The sequence below is a fragment of the Apus apus genome, chromosome 3 (genome assembly GCF_020740795.1).
Source record: "Apus apus isolate bApuApu2 chromosome 3, bApuApu2.pri.cur, whole genome shotgun sequence".
In the NCBI taxonomy this organism is placed as follows: domain Eukaryota; kingdom Metazoa; phylum Chordata; class Aves; order Apodiformes; family Apodidae; genus Apus; species Apus apus.
The window spans coordinates 57723996-57747931 of record NC_067284.1 but is presented as its reverse complement, the minus strand read 5'-3'; the positions used below and the strand labels follow the sequence as shown (position 1 = coordinate 57747931).

The window sequence follows — 23936 nt, the reverse complement described above, 5'->3', positions numbered from 1 at the left end:
CAAGATTATTTTTTTCTTCCCTCTCTAAAATGAGTTTTCTAGTAAGTAGCTCAAGTATGCTGGTATTTGTACAATTATTCTGTATGTCTATAAAAATGTGCATGTTCATGTATTTTTCTAGAAATTCAGTCTTTAACCTGGTGTTAAATCTCTCTTTTTTGGAGGGTGGGTGGTTGTGGAAAGAAACTAGGATTTTTAATCAGACCCTAGATATCACTTTCTGCTCTTGGCTCTGAAAAAGGTAACATTCTTCATAGTACCTGGAGGGGTTTTTAACCAGTGCTCACACATGTTTTTTGCAATAGATAGTTTCAGACTATCAACTCCCTAGTGAATGAGGTTAAGAGATATGAGTAGCTGTTTGTGCATGTTTATAATTTTTAAAGAAATATAGTTGAGGACAAGTTTTGGGCTTCCAGCCAGTTTGTCTTTTCCAGTTACCTCCTTTCATGTTGTCTGCTTTGTGCAAGCTCTAGGAACTTTACGTTTTTGCCTGTGTGTACATAAGCTGTATTTTAGTATGCAGCTTTTTGAGGGTGCTAGTTGACCTAACATACCTTTGAAGGGTGTATTTTCTCTCCTGTCCGATTTGAGTGAACTAGGTGAGGATTGCTGTAGTGAGCTTCACAATGTGCTGAGGAGGAGAAAAGATCACATTCTTCAATAAAAGTTAATTTCCATTAGATCCTAAGAATAATACAAAAAATAATCTGAGCCTTAAGAAACTCACTATCTAGATAGAAGTATCTTTACTTTTATCCTTGTAGAAAATATATTTAAATGTGTGGTAAAACTAACATGAGCTCTTGAGCAAATACAGATACAATTGAGCATCTGATCTATTCTTATTCTTTTTAGGCCATCATGACTGTACAAACTGTTTCCAAAAACAAGTAAGCTGTCTCATTTGGGCACTGTATTTAAAAGATTAAAATGTAAATTCTGAAGAGGTGATGTTTGATTCTTAGGGTGGGGTGTGTTGTTATTTTTGCTCTGAGTACCAAGATTTTTAGCTTAAAGCATATTTTTATATCCATACAGGAAAAAATCTGGCTATTCCACATACTTTTTTTGTTTATCAAATAGCCAATTACAAATTGCAATAAGCTTGCATATTGTTATATATCTGTGGTTTGTTATGAGTAAGACATTGTATGTATATTTAAAATATTCTAGTAGTCAGTAATTGTTACTGTGTCTAGTTGTTGCTTGCCAGAAGGCAGAATCTCTCTTTTCCATATGGTGTTCAGTAATTCTGGTTTTTCTGTAGTCTTTAAGAAAGTGTGTGGTTTTTTAATGTTAGGTATGTCCCCTTTCCAAACTAAGAGCCTGCTACTCTTCAGTGTCAATCTGTCTCTGAATCTTTTTCATACTATGTCTTCTCCAGTTTCAAACAGTCTTGAGTCCTGTCAGAGATGAATCCTCATTGACCTGTGCCATCAGAACCATGCAAAAATACTACCACTTAGATTTTATCCTTATGTGAGTGAAGCTGCTTTGGATATTGCTTGGAAAATACTGCAGGGCTTCTTTCCATAGTAATTTTTAAAATACATTACAGTATTTGTTGAAGTCTCTTTATTTGTTAGTAGTAGATGAGTTTGCAGCTACTTATTTTAATATCAGACTTTTTAACATTAATAAAAGGAGTTGCTGTGTACATGCCTCCTGTTTCTTTTGGGGTTTGTTTTTTTTAAGTCCACTTTGGACTTCTGCTGGTGTGAAAAACTTTTGCTCTGGCGTACAGAGTAGAATGTACCATTTCTATATTCATATCTTTCAGCTTTTGGTACTGTCTGCTTTTAAGTGTCAGCCACTTGTTTGGAGTGTTTACAAGGACATAAGTTGAGTGTCAGTCACACTACTGGTACATACATGTATTTGACAGATTTTTCTGCTTAAAGAAAAATGGTGTGTGTGGGGGGCTGTCCTCTGTATATTTGGGTTAACAATTTGTTGCAGAGAAGTTAGTGTTTTTCCAGCTACTCTGTGCAAATACAGAGCTCCTGTCTTGTGTTTCTCTAAGTTATTTTTCCTTTATTGCAATTTTTTTAAATGTGTACCATCCTTTTCTGTTTCCTTAAACATGTGCCATCTTTTCTTCTCTGTTACAATTTTAAGCTAATCCAGCAGTGAGGTAGCTGAAGCTGTCATCTCACATGCTTTATCCAGGTTGTGCCAAATACAGGGCAAGATTTGCTCTTCGCAAAGCAACTAAACTCAGTTTTTCTTCTAATTACGAAGATAGATACTGTTGGGATTTTTTTGTCTTAATAGTTTATTTCATTCTGAAATTGTACCAGTTCTGCTTAAGACCCTATGATGAAGAGTTGTTACTGTTGAAATGTGTTTGGAATCATCACTTCATTCAAATAGGTTAAATACTAGTTAACTTTATTTTTCAGAGGTGGTGTTCTAGGACCTACTCCCAATTTGATATGTATTTCTCTTTTTAAAAACTGCTTGGTTATGTTTATCACATTTTCCTTCCCCGAGTCTGCAGGAACTTTGGTGCTGTGTGTAACTAGGAGTACCTGTTACCCGCAGCATTTTGCCTTCCCTTAGCTATGAATCTTTTGTTCCCCATGCTCTGTTTTGAGAATACGGGGGAAAAAGCACAAACAAGTGAAGATGTAGTGTTAAAACTGTTAAACACAATAGGCTAGTGTATGAGCTTTCTCCCTTGAAACGCTCCCTTGAAACGCTCCTTTTTTTCTTTTATCAGCATTACTGTCTTCACAACAGTTATCATTTAATATTAAAGACAACTCTTGGAAGTATTATCTGAACACATGCAAGGTAGAAGTGAAACCATATGCACATCTTTTTGTAAAGGAGATGGTGTGACATGGTAAACTTTATCTAGAAGTGATTTGTGTGGTGGTTTGTTTTGCTTGGTTTTGTTTTTTTAAATAAACTATTTTGACAGTCCTGTGTCACTTTTCTCTAACTTACAGTGTCTTTATGAAACAAAGTTAATTGTGTACCTTTTAGGGTACACACATAGAAGTACACACTTCCATAGTATTTGTGGAAATGCAAGACAGTCTTGATTGATCATAGCCATTTACAGAGTGGCAGATTATCTTTCTTTCCCTTCTGGAAGTATTCGTGCTTACTGGTCTTTTGTTGGTGTTAAAACTTGTAGTGTTACATTTCAGGTTTCCTGAGCTGTTTTGAACTATCAGATACAATGCTTCTTAATTTTTATCTAGATTTTTACCTGTTGGTGTCACTAAGGTTTTAATTTTGAATAAACAGGATTTTGTTTGAAATTACTTTATCCTCGTGTACAATATAACTGGTGTAAAATATTCAGGTGAGCAGTCTTAGCTTGATTTAATCTCTTAAAAACTGCAAATTTATTGACTTGGTTAAAACTATGACAGCCTCTGGCAGTTATTTCAGCAGGTGTTTGTATGAGGATGTTAATATTACACACACACACACACACACACACACACACACACACAAACTCCCACAAATTTGTATATGGACTTTTGTACTTTTGCCATCAACAGATGTGATTATATTGTGTTTTATTTATGTTATTAGATGCAACACCTGATACTGTTATGCTTTAAAATAGGGTTCTTGAAAATGTTTTGGAAACACTGAGGTTTGGTATTGTAAAATTGATTTTTCTGCTTTAAAGTAGGCATATGTCTGTTATGTCTGTGTGTGTTTAAGGGGAGGATTTTCAAAATACAGCTCTTGAAGTTCTTAGTCTGTATTGTTGCCCTGTTCCTTGCTCAGGAAGGGTAATGTGCAGTTTTAAGGAGAAGGTAGCATTGTGGCTGATTTAGTCTGTTTGGAGCTTACAGTGGAGCATTTATTTGGAAGCCTAAAAACCAGCAGTGATGCTACTAGTGTAAGAGATCAGTGTAAGACTTTCAGGTTTCCTGATGTTTTACCTGACAGTAACTACACAGGATGCATTTGGAAAAAATACTTTCAGTTCTTATTGTTCCTGAAATATAAGAAATGTAGAAGCTGGTCAGGCCCTCAGAAGCATGACAAAAACTGCTGGTGAGAAAGAAGTCATGTAACTTGCCTGACTCTCGTTTATTGTGTTGTAGCTGGCAAATTACTTGCATGCAATTAGCAGGTTCAGGAGGGGCCAGACGGGAGCCTCTTGGTTCCTGAAGCACTCTGCCTCCCCATGAGCTGCCCTCACAGTACATGAGCCACTGTCACAGTAATGCTCCACATGCAGCACTGCGCGGACTGGTGCCTCCACCCTGACATTGCTCAGCAGTGATGGGCACCTTGGCACGTGTGTGCCCTGGGCACCCTTCTGCCTTCTGTGCACTGCATGGGTTCATGCTTTCCCCTGCTGTCCTTCTCTCATCTTCCTTACTACTCAATGGAAAAAAGGAAGATTGTAATTCTTCTGTTACCTGCCATGAATCTGAGTGAATAGTTACATATCCCTTAATGTCATCTGTTCTAGAAAAGTGATCTTTGAGCAGGACTTCTACCATCCTCCTAAATTCACTGCAAGAAAATGAATACATTTCTTTTGTGCTTAGCCAGTCCTTCACTGTTTCAGCCAAACTGACCTTTACTTGCATTTCCCCCACAGGCTTCTGCCTTTTCTTTCTAGCAGTAAATGTTCTGTCCTTAGTGGCCTCCATGGGTTTACTTCTAAGGATGTGATTGAGGTTTTTCTCTGCCCTTTTCATCGCCTACCAAGAGAGCAAAATTCTGTGCTCTGATTTATTCTTTTGCCCCACCCCCATTTTTTTGTTTATTATGCTTTTGCTGTATTTCCTGTGGCAATTTTGAACTACTGTAGTCACCATTGAGAACAGGGGAAAAAACCATTCTGACAGTCATTTTTTGTCTTCAATGCAAAGTAGGGGAACGTGCAAAAGGTGCTTCAAATCCCTGAGAAGAGTGAGTTCTGGGTTGTATTAGCAATAGAAATCGTAGTTAATCTATTGGATGTTAAGCAGAAATAAAGGGTACAAAGTAGAGACATGCTGCAGTGTTTGAGTACCTTTGAGTATTTACTATGAGAGAGCCTTGCTGCTGCTGGTGAGTGCCTGAGTGCTTCCTGGCACAGCCTGTTGCAGACCCTCAGCTCCTTTTCTGCTCTGGTGTGCGAGGAAAGGCTGGGAACTTTTCCTGTAGCAGCTTCTCTCTTTTACCTGCTGATATCTTGCTATATTTTTCTGGTATTTTTTGATCAGAGATGAAAAGAAATGTGTAAAATCAGGTGTCTGAATTGTAAGCATGGAACAGGTCTTCTCTGGGGTCAGTAACCTCCCACACGTGTGCAGTGCCAGGCAGGAAAATGCACTGCAGTTCTTCTGTCGATGTCCTTCCGGTTTTCTGCATAATACATAAATATTTAGCCTTTTTAGGCTAATAGAGAAGTGCTCAGATGCTAGTAAGGTGTCATTTAAGTAGCAGACTGGCAGAGTGAGCTGAAACTCTAGCTTGAGTGAGCTGAGCTCTAGCTGAAGTTAGGGAGGTTCTTGGTAGAAGTTTCACAGTTCCCTTCTGTCCTTAAAAAGGGGTGATGGTTTTTCCCAGTTGTGTGGTCTTGTCTCCCTCCTTCTGGCTGTGCAGGACTGGCCAGAGGCTAATCATGGAGGTACTTCTTACAGGGTTAGTTTTCAGGCGGATTAATGAGCTGATGACACTCTTTCTAGATTGCCCTGAGCTGTGTGAAGTTGCAAGCACTCCACCAGCTCATTTTTTTACCAGCTTCTGTCCTCTATTTAGATTTTCTCTATTTAGTGTTGTTATCTGTTTATGATATGTGGCAAGGTTTGCAGTTTGTGAAAATCTGCTAAGGTAGAAGAGAAATTTGGACCAGAGGAGAGCAGCAGGATGCTGAAATAGCTTTTTCTTCAGAGTTAGCTCTGCCAAGAGTGGCAGAGTTAGCTGTCACTGATGTAGCAGCTCTGGCTCTGGTGGTATGCCTAAATCTATACAAATGCAATTTTTAAAAATTCATGTTAAAGAAAAAAAAAAGCCTGTAGGAAAATAATGAGGTTAAAGTCTTGAGATGTAAGGGAACTTGTTTTGGGCTGTTTTCTTTGGTTTTCAAACACTGGTTTTGAAGGGGAGAAATTATGTCTGGAGGTTTGGTTTGTTTTGGGTTTTTTGTGTGTTTTTATTTTTTTTTTATATATCAGTCACTTTTCACTCTAATATATTCAGGAAAACTGCTTATTCTACAGTATTACTTTTCTGGCTATTACTTTTATGTCATGGTTGACTCCACTTAAAAACAAAAAGCAGTTAAAATGAAAAGGAAGTAAAAAATTGTTTTCTTCCAGTTAAGCATCTGCAGAAGGTATACCTTTTCCTTACATGGAGCTGGTTTTAATCTATTTTATAGACTGTTTTTGTTCTGGTGTTTTTTTAATTCTTGTAGCTTAATTGTGTAATGCTAGTTGTGGGGCATTCAGTGATAAGTATTTATTCCTTGATTGATTGGGGTATATTCCATAAATACATGATACATCAAAAATTGAAACTAATGAATCAAAAACTTTTAAAATTATACTCATCACACTTTATGCACTTTTTTAAAGGGCAGGGAGGGAATATACTCTTACTTTTCTAAGTATCATTTAGGCAAACAGTGTATGTGTTTAAAGCTACCTCAATTTTACAGGAGGATATGTATGCTGGCTTGGGCTATTCCTGAAATGCTTGGGGAAAACCCCGCATTAAGTTTTATTCTAAATGCCGTGTTTGCTAAAGGTTTTCCTGATAACAACTTGTTAATAATTGAAACTCCAGTGTTCCCCATTATGCTGATAGTTCTAGATGAAATATTTGACTTAATAAGGTGATGGATTAGCACAGTGAATTATGTACTTGCAGAGACACCAAAAGCCTAAGTTTTTGGGGTTTTGTTGTATTTTTAAACATGTTTTTATATAACTGTTGCGGACATATGGCGAACATAAGTGAATTCATGTGTACTTTCTCATGTAATTTAATGTATGCCGTGTATATTCTGATTTTTTCACTTCCTCCCTATCGTCCTGACTGGATGTATTTATCTGAAAATTCCTGATGTATTTTTCTGATATGAAGCAAAGCTACACTTTTAATTAACCGGTTTCTTTTTTCTTGCCAGATGACGATGTACCTGCAGATATGGTTGCAGAAGAATCTGGTCCTGGTGCACAAAATAGTCCATACCAACTTCGCAGAAAAACTCTTCTACCTAAAAGAACAGCTTGCCCTACAAAGAGCAGTATGGAGGTAATTTTTGTTTGTTTTTAGTTGTAAAGTAAGTGTTAACTGTTTCAAGAATCGGAAGCTGATCAGTACTTTTCATAGGTTACCTAATGACTTAACTGATTCTTACTTACTTCATTAAAGGGTGCTTCCACTTCAGCTACTGAGAACTTTGGTCACCGAGCTAAACGTGCTAGAGTATCTGGAAAATCCCAGGATTTATCAGGTAATAATATTTTATTTAAAAGGGGATGGGGGAGAAGGAGTGAAGACATTTTAACTTCATACATGCACCCACACTCCACCCCTGCAACTTACTATTTTTCCTGTCTGTTCTCCCAACTAAGAAACAGTAGTGAAAAACTAGCTACAAGCTTGTTCTGAACTTCAAATTTGAAAGCATGATTTTAATCTGATTTTTAGAGTCTCATCCTTCAGTCTGCCTGCTTCACTGAATGCATGTTGCTCTGGGATTTTTTTGTTTTGTTTTTTTTTCTCCTCAAAATGCTGTGTAGTTGTACCCAAACTATTGTTAAAAGCAGGAATACTGCAGTGGTGCAGCACTCCTGACTAGGCTTGTTCACTGTTTCTCCTATTAATGTATTGTTCCGGTATATTGTTTAGAGGTAGTTTTGGTATGTCATTATAGGACTTTGTTATGGAGAGAGGGAGAGTTTGTGTGTGTTTATAAATAAAAAAATACACACATATACCTCCATACATAGATGTACCCTGTATGTACATCGATTTCACACATATATATTGTAGATTTACATTGTATAATAAACACATAGATGCAATACATGTGTATAAAATTGTGTGTACATACGTTTTTTCATTAGTGAAAACATATATATATATATGCACAGATACAGGCACACATCCTACTTGTTCTTTTTTAATTTGCTATTTTCTCCTGCTGCTACCCGTTTGTGTCTCCTGACACACTTTTTAGTTCCAGGAGATCTGCTCTCATTTTTCCTTGGAAAATCAACTCCAATGCTTGCCACCTTCCATTTATGTGGTTTCAGTTGCTTTTCTTGGCTTTTGTAGGAAGTTTTTTTGTGTAGTTGGGGGTTTTTAGTTTTGGTTTGGTTTAGTCCATGTTTCCCCTAGCATTGTGATTTAAAACTGAGCAGCTGGCAAAAGGCTTTGGTCTGTTTTCATTGCTCTGGTTGAAGTCTGCTGCTCTTGGCTTCTCACCTTCTCCGTCGTGTAGGTTTCATCTTTCAAGCTGCTTGTCTCTTTCCCCCTATGATTCCTCCTCTGATCCCCCTTGGATTAATTTTTCCTGATTTCACCAATTATTTAAGAATCATTTAACCTGACTTCTATATCCTTCACATAGCCAGAGCCATCTCAACATAAACCTGTGCAATTTTACTTCTAGTTCCATTTCCTGGTTCAGTATCTAAAGCCTTGTGCAAAGTCATCTTGCTATAGACTTGGTTTCTCTTGCCAGTTCTTAGTTTTTCTTCAAGGTCATTCACTTTTGATGTGTTCTTCATTGTACTTTTATTCACCACCTTGTTTTAGTGAAGGTATCTAACTTTACTTGAATCCTGTGGTAGAAAATACAGCATGAATGATGCTAATTTCCAGAGGAAGTCTCCACACTTTTGCTGCACATTTCTTCTGTTACATTCTTGAGTTAATGTGTGTAAATTATGGGGATAGTGGAGGCTTCTACAGCATGGAATTACCAGAGGAATTGTAAACAATGATTTTATAATTTTACTTTTAAGTTTGTATTCAAACCAGTTACAATCTATCAAGAAAACACATTTTGTATTAATTTCATTCCCAGTATGGGTGGGTGGTTTTTTTTTTTCCTATTGAGTTTTTGAGATACTCCTCTCAATTTAAGTAGTGATTGCAGCAAAATTTGCACACCCGCCCTTCTCCTCCCCTCCCCCCCCATTTTTTGTTAGCATATATAATTATGGCTGTTGTGATTAGGTTGTAAGTATAAGGCTTTTTGGATTGTAATCAGCAGAGATTGTATGATGTCATCTGGAACATACCACTGTTTATTTTAGAACGGAAGATGAAATGAAGGCGTGGGACTAGAAACACAGGAAAATGTATTGGTGGAGAACCATTCCTTCTTGTGTGGACTCTTGAGTTGGGGAAAATTTGGCAGAGACGAAAGAAGTTATGCCAGTCAATTGCAGTTTCCAACTGGAGTAGAACCAGAAGTTGGAAAAAAGAAGAATATTCCTTATTTTAATACTGATTTCAGAATTAGTGATGCTTAGAAAAGACTATTTCAAACTTTAAGGGGAAAAAAAAACACCAGTCTTGGATACTTTCAAGAACACCATGCTGGAATTTTGAAAGATTGACATGTTTTTTTTCGGTTATTTGCAACCCTGTTCTCCAGTGGTCTCTGCAGTGGACTATGAGTTAGCTCTCCAATCCTGAGACAGAAAAATTAATATGTAAGAATCTTTATAAGAGAACAACACATTATAGAAAAAAATGTAAATAATTTTTCATTTCAGTCTTTTTAAGTAGAGGACAAAAGATGAAGAAACCAAAAATTTAGATACAAGAAAGGTATGATGAAACTGTGCTGCTTATGTGACAGAAGACAAGTTCAGCATTAGATTGACATCTGTAGAAAATACTTTGAGCTTTTAGATCTTATTAATACAAATGTTTATCATATGCTCATAAAATATTTATTGATTTACAGAAAGATTTAACTTCAGTATATTCTGACTGTTTCCTTACATTACCCTAAGTGTAAATGTCCAGGGTTTAAATAAGTTTACGTACTCTTCCTTTGTGTTTATTACTGGTAGGTTTTTTCCTCTCTTGCTTTACGATGATTACATTTGCATATCTGTTTTATACTAGGCAGTTCTTACTGACTTTTAAGTATATTTGGAAGACTGCAGTTCAGAAACAAGTAGTTTCTTTTAATTGAACTACAGAGCTGCAGTAGATCCTGAGACTCTAGGTTACTGTATCACGCTTAGATTGTTCCATACATGAGGTACATGCACAACTTATAGTTCACAGAACTTACTGCCTTTTTACATTTTATTTTTTATTTTTTGTATTGATTTAGAAGATATTTTTTCCAAGAACACTGCATACTATATTTTCTGACATATTTATAATTCTTAACAAGAAAAATTTTTTCTAAGTGCATCCTTATGGAGTAAAAGCTGTTTGTCTCGATCTTCTCCACTTATTTGAACAAAAAAGTCTCAATACAAGACATAATTTACAATTCAGGATTCATGGGATGGCATTCTTGTACTTTGTAAAAAGAAGGTAATTAAATTTCAGGCAGCTTTCTCCACCCTTTGTCTTGGTATTACTAAACTAATTTCTGTCTACCAAAAGATCACAACGGAAACTGAATTAGCTTCATGCATATCCTGTGGAAACAGAATGACATAACCAGCTGTGTTTCTAATTTTCAGTTGTCTAGTATATTAACACTTTATTCAAATCATAAATAGTTCAACTGTCATTTATGTTAGGGCAAAGGTAAAGGCTGGTGATGACCTCTTGCACTTTGTTTTTATTTTAATTCTTGTCTATTTTTAATACTTACTTGGAAAGCTGTCTTTTTTTAGTATTTTTTTTTTAAGAGTATGTCTTTTGTACTTAACCTTCACTTAGTCAATAAGCATAAAACCATCAGGAATAGCAGTACATTAATATTTCTGACTTGGTGACCAGACAAACCTTTCAAAACTGTTTCAGCTTATTTTTCTAAACCGGGAGGATGAACATACTGAATGCATCCTTGCGTTGACAGATTACTAAGATACTCAAAATGTGAAGTGTGAATTTATAAAAGAAAAGCATAGGGTTGTCTTGGACCCAGAGGATATTTAAGTCTTCACTTTAAGAAGTGAATTAGTTTTGTCAAATTTTACTGGAGAATTGTACCTAATAATCACTGTATCAGTGATTTGAGTGGAGAAATCTTAAATAAGCTCCTTACTCATTGAGCAGAGAAGGACAATTTAAAATCTCTCCTTTCTGCAGGATTTTGTATGAGTGGATGAGGATAGCAAACACATGTACAATCAATCTTTCTTTTGTAAGTAGTGCCTAAATTTCCAAGTAAAAAAAGCTTGAAAAATTAATGAGGGGGGACATCTATTGTGGCTTTGGTTTTTTTCCTTCCTTCTTTTTAATTGCAAGAAGTTTTTGACACTTTCAAAGTTGATCCCTGCCTGTTGCAGTAAGGAAGCTTATCTTAATTACAGTTTTCATTTTGAGATGGAGCTTAGGAAGAAAAATGATAGTATGAACTCCTGAGCAATGGGAGGCTCAACTCTAGTGAACTTCCCTCTTCAATAAAAAAATGTATCAAGGTGCTAACATATATAGAGTTAAAGGAAGAAAAAAAATCTCTAGTTTGTTTAAAGAAGTAGCTCATAGTCTTGGGAAGAAGACTGGATTGTGTGCCTCAGGGATTCGTGTGTTAAAGGAAGAAGATGGGTTCTGGAAGGCTTGTGAGGATTTACTGCCTTGCATTCACAATATCACATTTCAACTTGTAGGACAGTAGAAGACTATGTCCCCACATTTAACTGGAAAGCTACCAGAAAAAAAAGAGTGCTTGGAAGCCATATCCAGTTATCCAGTCATGCATTTCAAGGGTAGTTAGAACTGTAGAATTGCTGCTGCCTGTTTGACACAGGAAGGAACCTTTATATCTTCAGTGCAAAAGCACCTTTTGAAAAAACAACATTGGTTGTGCATGTAGCATATTTTGGTGGTGCCCAGCCATGCTCATCTGATGGGCTGCTGGGGTGTGCTCTTCAGACTGTGGGCACCCCAAGTGTCTCTTGAGCATAAGGCTTTTGCAGAATATTTGCTTGTTACTAGTTTTGCTAGCTTACTGGCTTCAGCCTGCTTTTAAAGTTTTTTAATAAAAATAACTCTTTAATCTGACACTAATAATACTACTGTTGAAGGGAACTATCCTGGCTAGCTTCTGGACATTAATTTCTGTTGTCTTGTACCCATGGTAGCACTTCTGTATTTTGCAGTAAGCTACAAGGAGCTGATCCATAAAAGACAGGTTTGGAGGAAAATGGGTAAAGATAAGGGAAAAAAATTCTGGTTTATTCTGCCCATGACCAGTGCTACCAAGCTAAATGATTCTTTGTGAGGAAACAGCCAAGAGTGTGCAGAGTAGTGAGAGTCGATCCCTTTTCTACAGCATAGGTTTTGGTTGGCTAAAAGTGGCATGTACCTATAGTTTATGACCGTAAGTTGTTTAACGGTTGAGAGCAACCCAACAGTCAATTCGATAAATGCCCTCCTGGCATCTTAGAGGAAATCGGTATTTCTGAATCACCAAGGTGACATTCATACAATGGTGCAACAGTGAACAGGCTCTTAAGTTACAGCAAAGTCAGTAATATTTTAGCATTTCTGTTAACTGGTCTGACCATGATGAACACCTGACACTGTGGAAAAACTCAGTACACAGGTTCTGGTGATGTGTTGTGTAGACCACAGGATCTTCCTAAGAGCCACAGTTCTGGTCATTTGCAGTTCTTGTCTTCTTACTCTCACAAATAACATTATTTGCCAAGGGAGACTTTTTCTGGTGTAGAATCTTGCATGGAAACTATTTTTCAGAATGGTAGTCCCTCAAATTGAGTAGGTTGTCTTTCTAAGGGTCACTTAGTAGTTTTCCTGTAGTAGCCACAGTCATGGTTCTGTTGCTCCCTAGCTTCAGCTGCTCTAGGAAAAAATTAATGCAAGGGGCATTAAATGGTTGTAATTGCATTGTGAATGTAGCAGGAGCTTTTAATACCTTGTATACAAATCCTCTAAACTTTGGAAGGTGTTCTGTTTTTGCTTGAGAAAGGATCCTAAAGACAATAACCAAACAAGTGACCTCTGTGAACAGAATGGCCCTGCTGTGAGGACACCTGCTACTGAAGGGTCTCATGAGAACACAAGCTACAGGTGTGGGTTTCTTGCATGAACTCTTGAGTGCACGTATGCCCAAGAACAGAGGTTTAACAAACCTGTGTCTCCTGTGCACTTGTGTCTCCGCACAACGATATGCCACTTTTTCAGGCCTCTCCTAAGAAATACAAGATCTGACAAAGCTAACACTTCTACTGTCTTTAGATTCTTCATTTTAAAAGAGAGAATAAATGGGAGTGGAAGGTGGAGATGTTGGAATTATTGTTGGCTACTGGTTCCTGCATCCCAGATACCCTTTTTCCTAGTGTGTTCATTGTTGGAGAACAAGGAAGTTTTACTAGTTGTTTTTCCAGACAGTGACTATTTCTTGGTAAAATATTTTGTGTTTGAAAACATCTGCAGAGATTTTGACTTTGGGACTAAATAATAATAAAAAATGTTATTGTTATTATTGTTAATGTTATTATTAATAATAATAACAATAACAATAATAGGATAATGTGTGTTAATTGAACCACAATGAAGGTAGTAGCCATGAGGAGCCAGTATATCTGGAACCTACACAGTAGACTACTTAATGTCTCCAATGGTATGCAGGTTGGTTCCTGCAACAGAAAAGGTGAACTAAGAAATTTTGGAAGAGGACTTGAAGTCTATATAACTTCTACCCAACTCCAAAGTCGACATTTACCTCTCTTTTGACATTAGATGAAATGTACTTTAAAAAAACCAAACAAACACAAAACAAAACACCCCAAACTGCTTTGAGATAATTGACAATTTAGATGGAAATCTTTAAAAGAGCAAGTTGGTGATCTTTTTGGGTCAGAATTCGGGCTTGTTAAATATGTCAACCTTGTTTAAATTACTGTTTAACAGCAGCACCTGCAGAACAATACCTTCAGGAGAAGTTACCGGATGAAGTGGTTCTAAAGATCTTCTCGTACCTGCTGGAGCAGGATCTCTGTAGAGCAGCTTGTGTGTGTAAACGCTTCAGTGAGCTTGCTAATGATCCAATTTTGTGGTAAGTGAAAAGCTATTCCTCAGTATCTTAAGAGGTATTAGATGTGCTGCGTGAGATGCCTTTACAATAGGAAAATTGAAATGCTAGTTACAATTAGTTGAATTAAAACCAATTGTATTTTAATATGTCTGGTTTCCTTGAGCATTATTTGTTACCTATGAATATCTGGTTTTATGTGTTAAATGGTAAAAGTTGTGATTATACAGTAGTTTAGATACTAGTTTAAGAATGGCTGTTTTAAAAAAAGGTATTCCTTCAGTAGTCACTCTTCTTCCCCTCTTTAACCTTTCACAGGCTTCTGTGGGGATTGTTTTACATGAAGCAAAAGAAACAACACATTGCTTAATGTTAAATGCAAGTTTTGTCTAGTGTTACTTAGATACTTTTTTTTTACTTGTTTGTTTTTTGTTTTGTTTAATGGTTGGATACACAGGCTGTTTTTTCTTCATATGAATTCACCCTTCTCCTGGGTTATTGAGATCTTGTATAAAAGGGTTCTAAATTTGTAGTTTTTAAGAAGGGGAAAAAAACATGTTTCTTAGGCAGGTTGTTGTTGTTTGTTTTTTTTTAATTAAGATTAAGACTAAAAGAAAAATAATAAAATTTTAGTATAGCATCTCAAAAATGTTTGTGGTTTTTGTGGGTTGTTTTGTTTAGGACAGGGGTAAAAAAACCAAAAACAGTTTTGGGAATGTCTTGTCAGATGAACCTCTGAGATTCAGTGGCATCCTGTAAGTCAGGACTTCTTATTGGTAGGCTCAGATGCTGCAATTATTTGTATTCTAGCAATAATCAAAAGAATCTCATTGTTACGTGCTTCACTTTTTTCTTCTCTTTAAGCCACTGTAATTTGTCCACTGATTAAACTCTTTGAAATACAGTGCATCATTTGTTCTCTATTAATGCATTTTTTTCAGCACGCTTTGTCTATAAGTTTTGCTGTCTTATGCTAGTAGTTTTTATAAATGTTAAAGTGATGCTGTAGTTAGACTTGGATTCCACAATTCTTCATGGAAACTACATGTTGAGAACTCTTTCGCTTGGATCCTGAAACATGTCAAAATTTGTTTTGTTGTTTCGGTGGGGTTTTTTTAGAAAAACAGAAGAGTCATTCCAATAGAATTTTTTTTTTTTAAGTGTTTGTTACTTATCTTTATCTAATTCACCCTAACAAGCGGGCAAATGCTATTGGAAAAACATTTGGGTTTGACATTTGATCTGCTACATCAAAATACAAGAGTGATCAGAATTACACTAATTTTCTGCTTCTGCACAGGAAAAGATTGTATATGGAAGTATTTGAGTACACTCGTCCCATGATGCATCCTGAACCTGGAAAATTTTATCAGATTAATCCAGAAGAATATGAACATCCAAATCCCTGGAAAGAAAGCTTTCAGCAGCTGGTAACAGTAGTATTCATTTATATTCCAATTTTAAAGATGTTTTTTAAAGGTAAAGACTCCAACTTCTGAAATGTGGCTGACTATAGTAATTATTTTGATTTTTAGACTTAAATAAAATGTTGGGACTGGAGAGATCCTTATACTGCATTATGCACTAGGGGGATATCTGAAGTTATTTCCCATTCTGAGGCACACTTTAGGGGCATACATCATGGTAGAACACTTGAACATCCAGCTCTTCTATCTTGGGTTTTCCTCGTTCTTTGCATCACTGCAGTTCTGTGGAATAAATTGTCATAGTCTGTGTCTCACAACTAAACTTCAAATGTATTGTTGTTGTCATGTATTATTAAACCAGTGTGCATGCTGGTTATCAGATCTGTATTCATCTTCCTCTAGCAAACAAACAGTATATTGATAATATTATTGGAGCTTAAGTAGTGATGTAGAGCTGATGTGACTGGAGCTAAACAAGATTCCTTTAAGGCATGTGATTGATCCAAAACCAAAGTGTCAAAGGTATTATAAGAATGGCTGGGCATGATATTTGAACAATATAAGTAAGGGAAATAAATACCAAGGTGAGTGTATTATATAATACTGTATGTAATTGGTTAATGAAATTCAGAAGCTTCTTGAGGACAAATACTTGACTTGGCTTCTTTGTTCAGTACTCCATCAAACATGAAGGTATAGGATTCTTTTTTTCTTCACCTTATAAATGCAGTTTGTTTTGTCACAAGCTGCTAGAAAACCAGAAGATGGAAATAAGAACATCTGTTGTGGACAGAATAAGGTACACAAAGCTTTTTGATCACTTCAGAGGCTTCTGGCTGTGTAAGTAGGTAACCTCTTGGTTTAGTTGATCACTGTCGTAGGCTCAGATTTTTTTTTGACATTGCCATTACAAATTGGAGGCCTAAGATGGGAGGTCAGAATAGGATCCGTTCTATGAACAAGTTGATTGGCTTGTTAATTAGGGAATTAGTTGATCTCTTGTCTGTGCACTCAGATCCACCTATCTGCAAGCTTATCATAAACTGTTTTCCTTATTTCAGTACAAAGGAGCGCATGTAAAGCCAGGTTTTGCTGAACACTTCTACAGTAATCCTGCAAGATACAAAGGAAGAGAAAATATGTTGGTATGTTTCTAAAGCAGTTCTTAAAAATATATATACACCTTTGCATAGATACTTGTCTCTAAACTTGTGCCTTTTCTTCTAGTATTACGACACCATTGAGGATGCTCTTGGTGGAGTTCAGGAAGCTCATTTTGATGGACTTATCTTTGTTCACTCTGGTATATATACTGATGAATGGATATATATAGAATCTCCAATCACCATGATTGGTGCAGGTATTTAAACTGAGAGCATTTTTGTCTCACAATATGACTTATGTTAATTTCTACCTTAATTACAAAGATACTCTGGTGTATTAAATATTCAGTATAAATGCCCGTCTTTATTCATCATAAATACATATTTTCTGTACAAGTGTCACTAACTAAAAAGTAGATGATGCTTCAGACTGAAGTACTATTGTCTGCTTGTTAGTTCTTGGTATAAGTTACCTTTTTATTTTGTTAGGAGAAAAAAAATTAAATTTTTCAGAGAGTATACTCAGTTATATGACTGCAGCTGAAATTTTCAGGTGGCTCTTATGAAATTTGTTATATATAACCCATCTCCAGAGTAGAATCCAGCAGTGGGAGCAAGCCCAAATTAGTATCTGTCCCATTTTGTTCAGCATTGTAATTGCATTTGAGGAAGGAAATGAGAGCATCCAGCAGAAAGGTTCTGAGACTGGAGGTTCTTTTCTGTTCATCTTCCAACTGTTCCTCTAAAGGAGAACTTCTGTGGAGAAGAAAATACGACTTTCAGAATATAAAATATTTAGGAAGTTATTATAAGATAATAGTCCTGGCTAAAAATTGTGGTTCTTGTGGAGCTGTTACTTTTCCTGTCCCTACTGTGAGCATGTTAATCCCCAGTAGCACGATAGCATGGTAAGAATTTAGACTGTCATAATGTCTGGTAGAGATCTTGGTTGAGAGGTGTCAAGACTTGTTCCTGTGGTGATGCAGAAGTGAATTGCCTGTTACCTGCTTTTTCTGAGATACTATCTGTCTGGATTGTTGGTTTTTTGGTTGGGGTTTTTTTGGGTGGGTTTTTTATTTGGGTTTTTTTTGTTTTCTTTCTTTTGTTGCTTGTTTTCTTGTTTGTTTTTTGAAAAGTCCCTCTTCAGTGTCCATCTGTTCCTACTACCAACTGTTCTATTCTTGAGTAAACCTACTCTGGCACTTCTTGCCTGGGTTTTGCAGCCTTGGCAGTGAGAAGGGTTTTGAGCAGTGCAGTCAGATTGTTCCAGTGTTTGTCTTAAAACTTGTCTCTGCAGATCTGCAAGATACAGCTGCATTAGTGTGTTAGTTTGTCAGTTCATGACTATGTTTCGGAAGCTAACATCCTGAACATCCCCACTTACAGTGCTTTGGTTTGTGCTGTGGAGAGGTTTTGGAGCACAAACCGGATTCCTTTTGGATGAGACTAATCTGAGAGAGATGTTCCTGGAATACTTCTACTGCACTCTAGCAATTGGTGTATGTTCAGTCAGAGAGGCCAGGCTAGGACTAGTCCAAAGTCAGTCACTTCTGCCATCCCTGTCCTGCAACACATGTGATGTGGGTGTCTGATCCTCAGCACTGTTTCATTCTGTATTACCACTCTGGTTATGCTGCAGTGCTTACTAATGCAGACATGGCCTAAAACAAATAACAAAAATACCCCTGGCTTCTATTTCAGATAGGGGATGACAGTAATAGATACCAGGACAAATAGGGCAAAACATATTCATGAAGTGTTTCAAATCCAGAAGAAACTGGATCAGCACTGTTCTAAGATATTTTTTAATTACTTGATGAAACTGGAAAGGTGTCTTTAATACCTCATTGAACTTCTGTATGTTCTGTGGCTCTTTAAGTTTTGAAAGGACATCTGCTTTTCCTTCCACTGGAGTTAAGTTATTCAGAAAAACAATTATCCTAACTTCAGTTCTTTAAGGATCTGCACTGTGTATTTTTAATACAGAATAGCTGTCTTGGGGAGCAAAACCTCCAAGAGGAATTCAGATACGCTAGAAGTATTTATATTTCAATTTCTGGCACTGTTGACTATTCAGTTCCTCAAGATTTTCTCCACTGAATGGTCAGTGACACTGTAGAGGGAGTCCGTTTAAATTTCTCTGGAAAAGAAAACAAAATAAAGTGAACCACTAAGTCTTGGAGACCTGCCTCTTCTGTGTCCAGTCTGGCATGCTTTTCAGGAGGGTAGGATTAAGGCAGCACCAAATCTCTCTGCAGTCCTACTCAAATTTCTTTAATAGTTTCTTCTGCTGACTTCTGAAGAAGCAAAACATTACTAGCAAGGCAGCTTTGCATACCTTGAGCTTTCAGAAAGCTTCTACTTTCTCATATAAGCAAAATGTTCTTACAGAATAATCCCTGTTATTCTAGGTTTGTTATTCTGTTTAATTTTGGAGTTATTTATTTCTCCCCTTGAATCTAGGGGAAGGAGTCAGATTCAGAAGGAAGCCTTTGGGGGTATTACTAGTACTGTGGCTTATCTGAACTGTCAAGTAAGAAGCAAGAGTAGAGATCCTGTAAGGGAATTGATGCATCTGGTTCAGTGGACAGAAATATGTATGAATTTCTTAAAGGAATTGTATTTTCCAGGGTTGGGGAGAGGGTGTCAGATGACTGCAGGCTTATGAGCCTTCTATGGAGTGCTCATCTCTCTCAAGATATGAGGTCTCTCACCTTAATAGCAGAGTTAGGGCAGTTTTACAGATGTATCCTTATCTGAGACTGTATTTTTTCCTGTATTTTAGGAGATACAGCTTTCATTTTTTCCCTTTATTTTCCATTTTACTTAAATAATGTGCAAGTAAGTGAATATGGGATTATCAAAGGATTTTCCAATCAAGGAAAAAAAGCAGCAAACCCAGTAAGAATAATTATTGTAATTTTAAGGACAGAAAAACATAAATTGGTAAAGACAGTCATGATTAAGTATTTTTTAATTTTGAGTGGAAGACATCTTTCACATGCCTGAATTCTTCTTTAGATACCTGTTATGCATCTCTGAATTCAAAATTATATTTTAGACTAGTTTAGAGCTGTGTTCTTTGCTGTTTATCTTACAGAATGCAAGATCCAAAAGGGCCTCTGCATTTTTTGCCCGATATGATTGAACAGGTCACAGTTATTTTGTGCAGAATCTAGTTATTTTTCTATTAATACATGAAAAGGTGAAATTGTTTTATTCCTTTTGAAGAATAAAAGGATTGGGCAACATCCAGTTAACTTTTAATTCCTTAGGCAGTCCCTTATCCTGGACTTCCTCCTAAATAATTTCTAGATGGTCTCATATTGGTCCTTAAACTGAGCATGAATTCTGATCCCATGGAATGTAACTCTTAGACTTCAGCAAATAGACTCAAGGAAGATATAGAATCATTGAATGTATTGGGTTGGAAGGAACCCCTAAAGGTCATCTAGTCCCCTGCAATAGGCAGGGACATCTCACACTAGACCAGATTGCTCAGAGCCCCATCAAGCCTGACCTTGAGTGTCTCCAGGGATTGGGCCTCCACCACCTCACTAGGCAACCTGTTCCAGTGATCCATCACCTTCATATTAAGAACTCTTTCCTATGATGTCCAACCTTCATCTGCCCTTTTTTAGCTTAAAACCATTACCCTTTGTCCTGTCGTTACATGCCCTTGTGAACAGTTCTTCTCCAGCCATCTTACCAGGCACCTTTCAAGTATTGGAAGGTCCCCACAGAGTCTTCTCTTTTGCTTGATTATTAAATTAGTGGCCCTTTTCTTTCTTTTCTCTTTCTTACACGGTTTTCTCTCTTCTAAAGTGGTCTAAGCCAAAATACAGATATTTTTCTGAATAATAATTCTGCAAAGATTCAGTAGGATGTTGCAGAGTATTTCTTATTATGTTTAGAATGAAACCAATGCTTGAGCAAGCCCCTGCCCCTCTTCAGCCATTTCCTGAGGGGGATCTAAAAGCAGTGGTCTAGCTAATTGGCATGTTCACATAATGGGCATTCTGTATCCTTCTGAACTAAGAGACCTGTAAGGTAATTCATGTTCTGAGAGGAAGGAGATACCTAGAAAACCTCATTCAAGTGCATGACAAAGACCTCCAAACACAATGCCACAAATCTCTCTGTTTCAGAGCATCCATGTGAAGTGCATGTTTACCTTGCCCCCCAAAGAGGGAATGAAATTCTGATATTGATTTGGTGCTATTTTATTTTCTACTAAGGACTCGGTTTATTTTCTGGGTTTGGTTCACCTGCAAAACTGTAGTTCCATTCTTCCCCAGTCGTGAGCTCTACTGATGAGCGTATGCCAGCACATTTGCACAATGGTGAATATATATATCATTACCAGGCCTCAGAAAAATATTTTGTATGATGATGCAAATCCTCATCAAAGCCTCTTTTAGTTGTTATCTGGTACAAAGTGAAGAAGAGCTAGACTACCTTAAAATATTTGCAGCTCTGCAGTAATGAAAGCAGAGATCTGGCTTCTAGATAGTGAGAACAAGCTGGATAATGATGTAACTGTTGCTTCATTCTGACTGGCACCTATCTGCCCAAGTGATAAAGAACAGGACATACCACTTGTCTGTGCTAGTGTCAACAGACAACAGAAAAAGATCTGCTCGTGAGAAATCCTGTGCGTGGGCTCGTCAATAAAACACAGAATTTAGGGCAGATACCTAGTCACGTTTGTGTGTCTGGAGTTGGGAATGGTTTGAAATTGCTATCAAGTGAGTTATCTGTTAAAATACGAGAAACTTCCATATTTATGTTTTATGTGTTGAGGAAGGTTTCTTCTGTCTTGCATATTTAATGTGCAGGTTTGAATCTGATCTATCTTGTGCATGAATATCATTGAGTTTATACTAATGTGAGACTGTTGTTAACGTCTGCTCCCTCTGCTGACTATTGCCATACCAATGTAAACATCTCCTTCCCTTGAGTTAAGGATAAAGGAGAACCCTACTGTTAACACAGGAAATCAAATTGCAGATTATCGGAGCTTGAAAATTAACCATTTTGAAACCTTCTGTACATTCAGAAGTATAGTTTGATCTAATTTTATAAGATTTTCTCCTAAAGAATAATTAGAACATCAATTAAAAACTGAATTTTACATTTGAGAAGTGCAGGGAGGTGACTTGTAGGTCTTGAGCAGATTACTGGGTAGTTTTTAAAATTGATTAAAATTAGTGATGGAATGTATGTATTTAATAAAAGGGTTTAAAATACCAAAATAAATTGTACTTAGTAACAGAATTACAGTGCCTGTAGACAATATCCATGTTTAATCTGTTAATTCAGTTCATAATAGGTGGTAGTCAAAAACTAGCTAGAGAATATTTTTTCTCAAGGGACTAGATATTAAGTTGATGCATGATTGTCTTAAAGACTAGTTTCTTCATTGTCTTTGAAGCTTTGTTTCAAATTCCTCCTGACATGAAGACTCTGTGTCAAGAATAGTGTTCATTTTCCATTGCTGCTTTGAACAGAATTCTGTCTTTTGAGGATTTTTTTTTCAGTGACATAAACTAAGACTTTTATGAATGTCTTCTTTACAGCACCTGGAAAAGTAGCAGATAAAGTTATAATAGAAAACACTAGAGATTCCACCTTCGTTTTTATGGAGGGTTCTGAAGATGCCTATGTTGGATATATGACAATCAGGGTAAGAATCTCAAAATTCATCAGAGCTTCTAATACTTTCATTTTTAATTTAATAAATACAACATTTGTGTTTTATCTTCTTTTTTCAGTTCAACCCTGATGACAAATCTGCTCAGCACCACAACGCACACCACTGCTTAGAGATTACAGTGAACTGCAGTCCAATTATAGATCACTGTATTATTCGAAGTACTTGTACGGGTTAGTGGGCTTTTTATTCGTTGAAATTAACACTGTTTAAAGTGACTAACCTAGCAGCACACAAATTGATTATGATCACTGCTGGCATGTTTTGGTTTTTGATGCATGTTCTTAGTACAGGTCTGCAAGCCTTATTTGCCTTGGAGTGACATTACTACAGTGACTTCTTTGTGTCCAGTACCTTTGTTGAAAACATATACTTGGTTTTCTGTTTGGATTCCTTAAGCAGATAGTTAAAATATGAAAAGTAACAGTTCCTATAAACTTACGTGGTTGTGCTATATATATTTGTAGCTGGCAGGAGAGGGCATTTCAAGGAGGCACACATGGGGCTTTTACATAGGATTCATTGCAATATGGAGTACTGGGATTGATGACATTAAAACAATCGGGAGCTGTAACTACTAATCAAAGTTCACTTTCGTGTCAAGAGTGGAATGATTTGACATGCTCAAAGTATGAGTTCCTAGCTGGACAGGCAGAAGAAATGCATAGTGTGGAAAGCTTACACTCATTTCACCATCAGATATAATGAGCAACTTATGCTGCCTGTTCTGGGAAACACTGGTAGTCTAGAGTCGGAGGCAGTGGAAGTGAGAGGCTGGATGGCAGTTCAGAGTCAGACAGGACTTCATACGTTGGCAGGAAGACATAGCAGTTTACCATCCCTGGACACAAGACATGCCAAATTAAATGTGTTTGGCCATAACCAGATGAAATGGAGTGTCAGAAAGGAGAGGTACAGGCTGAGCCTTTGCATGGAAATGGCAATATGAACTTCTAAGTTCAGCTAGTGGGATGGAATGGGTCTACACAGCAGGCTGCGCACAAAGGTTGCTCAGCTCAGCAAAGGCAAGTACACAAGGAGATTTTCAACTAGATACAAGAACTGTGCTTTTCTGGTATGAACTAGGGAGAAGGGAATTCAGCAGGGAATTGTAATAAGAACTATTAGGATTCTTTGTGTCTTGTAGAGGAAGATATGCTTTTTTCTTGGAGGTTTCAGGCTATAAAACACTGCTTCACTTTTGGTTAGGGCAGCTCTATGCTTTGCTTCACCATCTGTTGTATTGGTGACATACCAGCTAATCTGTGGAACTGAAAAAAGCAGAATAAAGACAGCTATCTGCGCTCAGTATCTGGATTTCTTTGTTTAATGCTAGATACTGGGAAGCTCAAGTATACAAAGAAAAATTGTTCTGCAAGTTCCTATATGCCAGTATTAGGGAGCCTGAGAAAAAATGAGAGGAATTAGATGCACTTCTTGGACCACATTCAGCTTGGTTATAAAAGTAGTTTGAAGAGCTGCATGACTTCATATTGAAGCATGGTTATAGATAAGCTAGTAGGTGTAGATGTTTTTTGAAAACTTTTTATTAAGATTAAGCTTTG

At 36.9% G+C, this 23936-nt stretch overlaps 1 protein-coding gene across 2 annotated transcripts in view; it reads left to right on the top strand.

The window, feature by feature from the left end:
- FBXO11 (F-box protein 11) overlaps positions 1-23936 on the top strand; it is a 72927-nt gene that overhangs the window by 27717 nt on the left and 21274 nt on the right. The window contains exons 2-9 of one of the 2 annotated variants that reach the window (XM_051616073.1): positions 7106-7233; positions 7354-7435; positions 14011-14152; positions 15429-15558; positions 16617-16700; positions 16783-16915; positions 22238-22344; positions 22433-22544. In XM_051616073.1, the coding sequence (XP_051472033.1) occupies positions 7106-7233; positions 7354-7435; positions 14011-14152; positions 15429-15558; positions 16617-16700; positions 16783-16915; positions 22238-22344; positions 22433-22544 (918 nt within the window). Of the gene's footprint in view, positions 1-7105; positions 7234-7353; positions 7436-14007; positions 14153-15428; positions 15559-16616; positions 16701-16782; positions 16916-22237; positions 22345-22432; positions 22545-23936 lie in introns of both variants that reach the window. The other variant, XM_051616071.1, reaches the window with a different exon arrangement.